This window comes from Vigna radiata, chromosome 8 (genome assembly GCF_000741045.1).
Source record: "Vigna radiata var. radiata cultivar VC1973A chromosome 8, Vradiata_ver6, whole genome shotgun sequence".
In the NCBI taxonomy this organism is placed as follows: domain Eukaryota; kingdom Viridiplantae; phylum Streptophyta; class Magnoliopsida; order Fabales; family Fabaceae; genus Vigna; species Vigna radiata.
This window is the reverse complement of record NC_028358.1, coordinates 19,298,520-19,304,092: the sequence shown is the minus strand read 5'-3', so window position 1 is coordinate 19,304,092 and position 5,573 is coordinate 19,298,520. Positions and strand designations below refer to the sequence as shown.

At 35.9% G+C, this 5,573-nt stretch overlaps 1 protein-coding gene across 1 annotated transcript; it reads left to right on the top strand.

Moving 5' to 3' along the window:
- The first annotated feature begins 1,083 nt into the window (after positions 1–1,083).
- Positions 1,084–1,597, top strand: LOC106770332 (uncharacterized mitochondrial protein AtMg00810-like). Its single transcript, XM_014656146.1, has 2 exons — positions 1,084–1,313; positions 1,387–1,597. Exons 1-2 carry the CDS (start codon positions 1,084–1,086, stop codon positions 1,595–1,597), a joined length of 441 nt encoding a protein of 146 aa, XP_014511632.1.
- The last annotated feature ends 3,976 nt before the right edge of the window (positions 1,598–5,573 follow it).

Sequence of the window (5,573 nt, the reverse complement as noted above, 5' to 3'; positions counted from 1 at the left end):
TTTGGAAGCAAGTGTTTTGTATTGAATAATAGCAAGGAAAATCTTGGAAAGTTTGACTCAAAAGCTGATGAAGCAGTTTTCATAGGATATTCCTTGAACAACAAGGCATACCGGGTATACAACAAGAGCACTATGAATGTGGAGGAATCTATTCATGTTGCATTTGATTAGTTTATCATGGATTCAAGCCATTCTAAACAAGTCAGGAACTTTGTTGAAGAAGACGAGAACTTAATTGATGAAGAAGCTCCTGAAGAAGTTACTGAGAAAGAAGTTAAAACAGAGCAAGTCGAATCTCCTAAAGTTGAGTCGATTAAGACTTAGAAAGTACCAAAACATGTCTCAACATAAAACGTTATTGGTGAAATGTCGAGAGGGGTGTCTACAAGAAGACAATTGAACCAACACTGCATGAACGTTGCTTTTGTGTCCAAAATTAAGCCAAAGAAAATTGAAGAAGCATTAAGTGACGAAAATTGGATGGTAGCCATGCAAGAGGAGCTGAATCAGATCACAAGGAATAATGTATGGGAATTAGTGCCTAGAAAACCTGAGTTACAAGTTATAGGTACAAAATGGGTTTTCCGGAATAAGATGGATGATTCTGGTGAAATTATAAAGAACAAGGCAAGACTAGTAGCAAAAGGCTACTGTCAAGAAGAAGGAATCAACAATGATGAAACATATGCGCCTGTAGCCAGACTAGAAGCTATCAGAATACCTTTAGCTATTGCATCTACAATGAAATTTAAGCTTTATCAAATGGATGTTAAGAGCGTCTTTCTGAATGGTTATATCAAGGAAGAGGTATATGTTAAGCAGCCACCTGGATTTGAAGATTTGGAATACCTTGATCATGTTTACAAGCTCCAAAAGGCCTTATACGGATTAAAGCAAGCACCAAGATCATGGTATGAAAGGTTAAGTGAATTTGTTATGAAGAAAGGATACTAAAGAGGAAAGGTTGATTCCACTATTTTCATAAAAACCTAAAATAGTGATAAACTGTATGTACAAATTTACGTTGATGACATTATTTTTGGTTCAACTAATCCTATGTTGTGCAAAGAGTTTTCAAAAGTCATGCAGGAAGAGTTTGAAATGTCTATGATGGGAGAATTGACATATATTCTAGGACTACAAGTGAAGCAAACCACAGATGGCATATTCATCCACCAATCTAAGTACTGCAATGATCTGTTGAAAAGATTCAAGATGACAGAATGCAAAGATGCTGCTACCTCAATGGCAATTAATTGTTACTTGGATCTAGATGAAGCTGGAAAAAAGTGTAGATCAAAGAATGTTTCGAGGTATGATCGGTTCACTACTTTATCTTACTGCTAGTAGGCTTGACATAATGCATAGTGTTTGTCTATGTGCTAGATTTCAATCTGCTCCTAAAGAATCACATCTTACTACTGTTAAAAGAATTTTGAAATACCTCAAAGGTACTAAAAACCTTGGACTATGGTATCCAAATGGCTCAAATCTTTTTCTAAACGGATATAGTGATTCTGACTTTGGGGGTTGTAAGCTAGATAGAAAAAGCACTAGTGGCACATGTCATTTACTTGGTTCATCTTTGATTTCTTAGCATTCAAAGAAACAAGCTTGTGTGGCTTTATCTACCATAGAAGTTGAGTACATAGCTGCTGGAAGCTGCAGTGCACAATCTCTTTGGATAAAGAGTCAATTAGAGGACTATGGTATTAAGATAGAAAATATTCCTTTGAAATATGACAGTACTAGCGCTATAAACTTAACTAAGAATCCGATCTTGCATTCGAAAACTAAGCACATTGAAATAAGACATCATTTTATTAGAGATCATATAAATAAGGGTGAAATCAAAATAGAGTGTGTTGATACATTGCATCAGTGGGCTGATATCTTTACAAAACCATTGAACAAAGATAGATTTTTTACAATCAGAAATGAACTTGGAATTCTTAATGATTGTAACGTAAAATGATTGATTCAACTGTGTTGTGAATGAAGTCAACTGTGCTATAACTGTCATGCATTCTTTTACATTGACTTCAGATATGATGAAATATTATTCTTGCATAACCACTATACTTGATCTGGAAAAGGTTGTTGAAAGGTTTTGCAGGAAGGACATTGCTTTGGACATATACAATTGGAATTCAACATTCGGAACAGTAATGCATTCGATTGATGATTTAATGCATTCAACTGCGTCTAAACTGGGTTAGAAATTCCAATTTTGGAATTTTCTTCTATCCTTATTGATTTCTTTAATCATTAGTATTCTAATATTATCTCTGTTCTTTACCTGATTTCATATCTTAATTGAGATAATATTTTGATATTGTTGATATTTGTGTCATTGCATATATGTATGTGCTTGAATTATGTACCAATGATACAAATCTATGCTTATACTTGTAATAAATTTGTGATATTCTGCATTGTGCATCAAACTGTTTTTGAAATTCATGCATAATGACAGGGGGAGTATCACTTCTTTACAAAATGTTTCATCACACACCTACATTTCAGGGGGAGTTTACATATATTATTGTGATGAAACTGTGATTGAGAGAGCATCATTACTATTTTGAAACTGCATATTTGTTTGATGCTTCTCTGATTTAAAATCTGCATAAATGTCAAGCATTCCTTTTTTTTGTTAATGCACAAAGGGGGAGAGTTTTAATGAGTGTATGTTTGCAAGTCTATATGGGGAGATTTGCTATATCATACTTTATCTGCTTGATGATATTTGTGCTATATTTGCAGAGTAAATGAATGATCTGAACTGCTTTTGAAATATGTTATTACTCTGTTATTTGTGGAACTGTGCAAGCATGGTTGAGTTATTAATCATGGTTGTGCATCATTAAAAAAGGGGGAGATTGTTGAGATTGTTGACAACACAAACTCTATATCAAACTGGTTTTTGATGATGACAGCACTCTGCTTAATAACAGTACATATGTTCCAGTGCTACATGTTCAGTTGATGTGCTATACTGTTTTGAACATGTTTTGTTATTTTGCATGGATGTTCCTATGATTGACTATGTGTTATATGTTTGGAACATGCTTGTATTAAAATGTGTGTTAAAATGATTTTGATTACTTTTACACATTTCTGAAGAAAAGCTCACAAGTACTTTTATGAACCTATATTTGTTGTGACAAAGGTCCAGTTCACTCGACTACTCTGGTAATGGAGTCAACTAAGCTAAAATCTTTGTACAGATTTTGTGCACGTGTACTTGATGAGATTTTGAGATGAAAAGAATTTCAAAGTGTTTTTTCATGAGTCAGTCGACAGTGTAAATCACTTATTCGACTGTATTACTGTTATATTTGGAATTTTGTTTTGCCTACTTGCTCCAACGACTATATTTTCAAAAGTTAGTTAGGATTAACTAACTGGGTCAACTGTCTTTAATGTGCATTGATTTTGTTGACTAGGGAGCCTGTGTGTTGACTATCTGTTATAACTGATTTAATACAGTCGACTGTATTAGTAGGCTATTCGACTGAGACTGATAGGAAAACTATAAACAGAAACAAAACACGATTTGTTCGAAGACTTTTGTGATCTAACATTTTCATTGTCCTGTTTCAGAGAAAGCTCTCAATTTCAGAAGCTCCAAGAATTCTCAAAGAAGACGGTGGTGATCTCTCTTGAGAGAGATTCAGATTGAGGATTCATTTGCGCTTACTGTTTGGTCAACATCTGCACAAAGAAGGTGTTTTTGGTTTGATCTTGAAGGCTTGGCATCCTGTGAAGACTGCTGCATTTGACTGTAGGCTTGGCAACCTGTGAAGTGTGCTGTGATAGGCTTGGCAACCTGTGTAGCGTGCTGTGATAGGCTTGGCATCCTGTGAAGAGTTCTGGTGACACGTTGAGGATTGTTCAATGTGGGTGCAGATTGCAGGAGAAGGGATTCTTGCTGCAATTCTGGTTTTTGTGTACAACTATATTTGGTTTTGGGTTAGAGAGGAGATTTATATTTTTGCGTGGTGCTTCTATGAATTCCTTGCTGTAAAAACCGCAACCATTATAGTGTATTTGCTTCCAAGGTTGAAAGGACACTGGATGTAGGCATTGTTGACCGAACCAGTATAAAAATCAGTGTTTGATTTTCTATATCCCCGCACTCTTTAAATTCAGTCGACTATACCTATTTAGCAGTCAACTACGTTTTTCCGCTGCATTACATTTTTTAATAACTTGCATTTCAAGAAAAGATCAAAAGCTTTGAATTTTCATACAAAGATTGCGAAAATATTTTAAATTTGAACTAACACCAATTCACCCCCCCCCTCTTGGTGTAAAACGAAGCCAACCTTTTTCCTAACACCTATGACTTTATTGAGAGTATGGTTGCTAATGAGCAGGAAACTTACAGTGAAAGGGGCGCACCTGTTCAGAAGAGAGGAGTCTTGCACTTGCCTACAGATTATGCTATGCTAGCTCAGAATCATCTTCTAACTCAAAAGCTAGACGATTTGACAAAGATTCTCTCACAATTTCCTAAGGAGATTCGTAATGCCTCCCAAGCACAATAGCTTTGTGATTTCTACGGTGGTGATCATATCAATGTTCAATGTGCTATACCAGAGGAGATGCAACAGGAAGAAAATTATATGGGGAATGGGAATCAGTTCCAGTATAGGCAGGGGAACTTCAACCAAGGCAATCCTAGCCAAGGTTGGAAGAACCATCCTAGTATTGGACAACCATAGAATAACCCATCTGGACAATCAGGAGGCTTCCGACCGTAGCAACCTTCACCTTTGTGGCAGCAGGTTAATCACTTGACAGAGATTGTCAGAGACTTTAGTGTTAGATTTGACAAATTCTTGAAGGTCTATGAGCCTAATCATGCTAGTGATCAAGCCAATTTCAGATCCTTAGAGATGCAAATTGGTCAGTTGTCAAAGAGTGTAGAAACCACTGAGAAAAATCAGTTTAGGGCTAATACTAATGTTAATCCTAAAGAGGAATGTAAAGTTGTGGTTACAAGGAGCAAAAGGAGGGCGGACAGGGAAGTTATGGAAATTGGGAGTAGCGAAGATGAAGAAGAGGAAAAAGAAATTATTGAGCTAGATAGTAGTGAAGGTGAGGAAGAAGAAGAAGTAAGAGGCAGCCACAGTGGGCAGTCTAGAGAAATTTTTAACCAAGTAACTATAGTGCCTTCGGTGATCCAACAGATTCCTGCATATTCTGAAAGAATAAAATTTTATTTGGGAGATATAATAGATCTTGAGGAGGAGGAGCAGGAATTTGATATTCAACCTCAAAAGAAGAATTATCCGCCTAAGGTAAAAGATCTAGGTTGTTTGACTCTTCAATGTGTGGTGAATGACATTGATGTAGGAGGAGCCATGATAGATTCAGGATCTAGCATTAATATGATGCTGTTAACGGATTGACAAGCGTACCAAATCGTATCAAATAAAAATAAATGGTAAGTTCAAGTATCGTTTTCCCAAGTATCAAGTAATAATACTGTACGTCCCCGTATCAATAAAGACAAACAACAATTATCGAATGAGTTAAACGATAAAAGCATTAAGCACAGATGA

Bases quoted from the DNA above. Each gene is read 5' to 3' on its own strand.
- LOC106770332 (XM_014656146.1), top strand. From the start codon at position 1,084: ATGCAGGAAGAGTTTGAAATGTCTATGATGGGAGAATTGACATATATT. The intron at 1,314-1,386 runs GTATGATCGGTT...TCTATGTGCTAG, and splicing joins AGATCAAAGAATGTTTCGAG to ATTTCAATCTGCTCCTAAAG.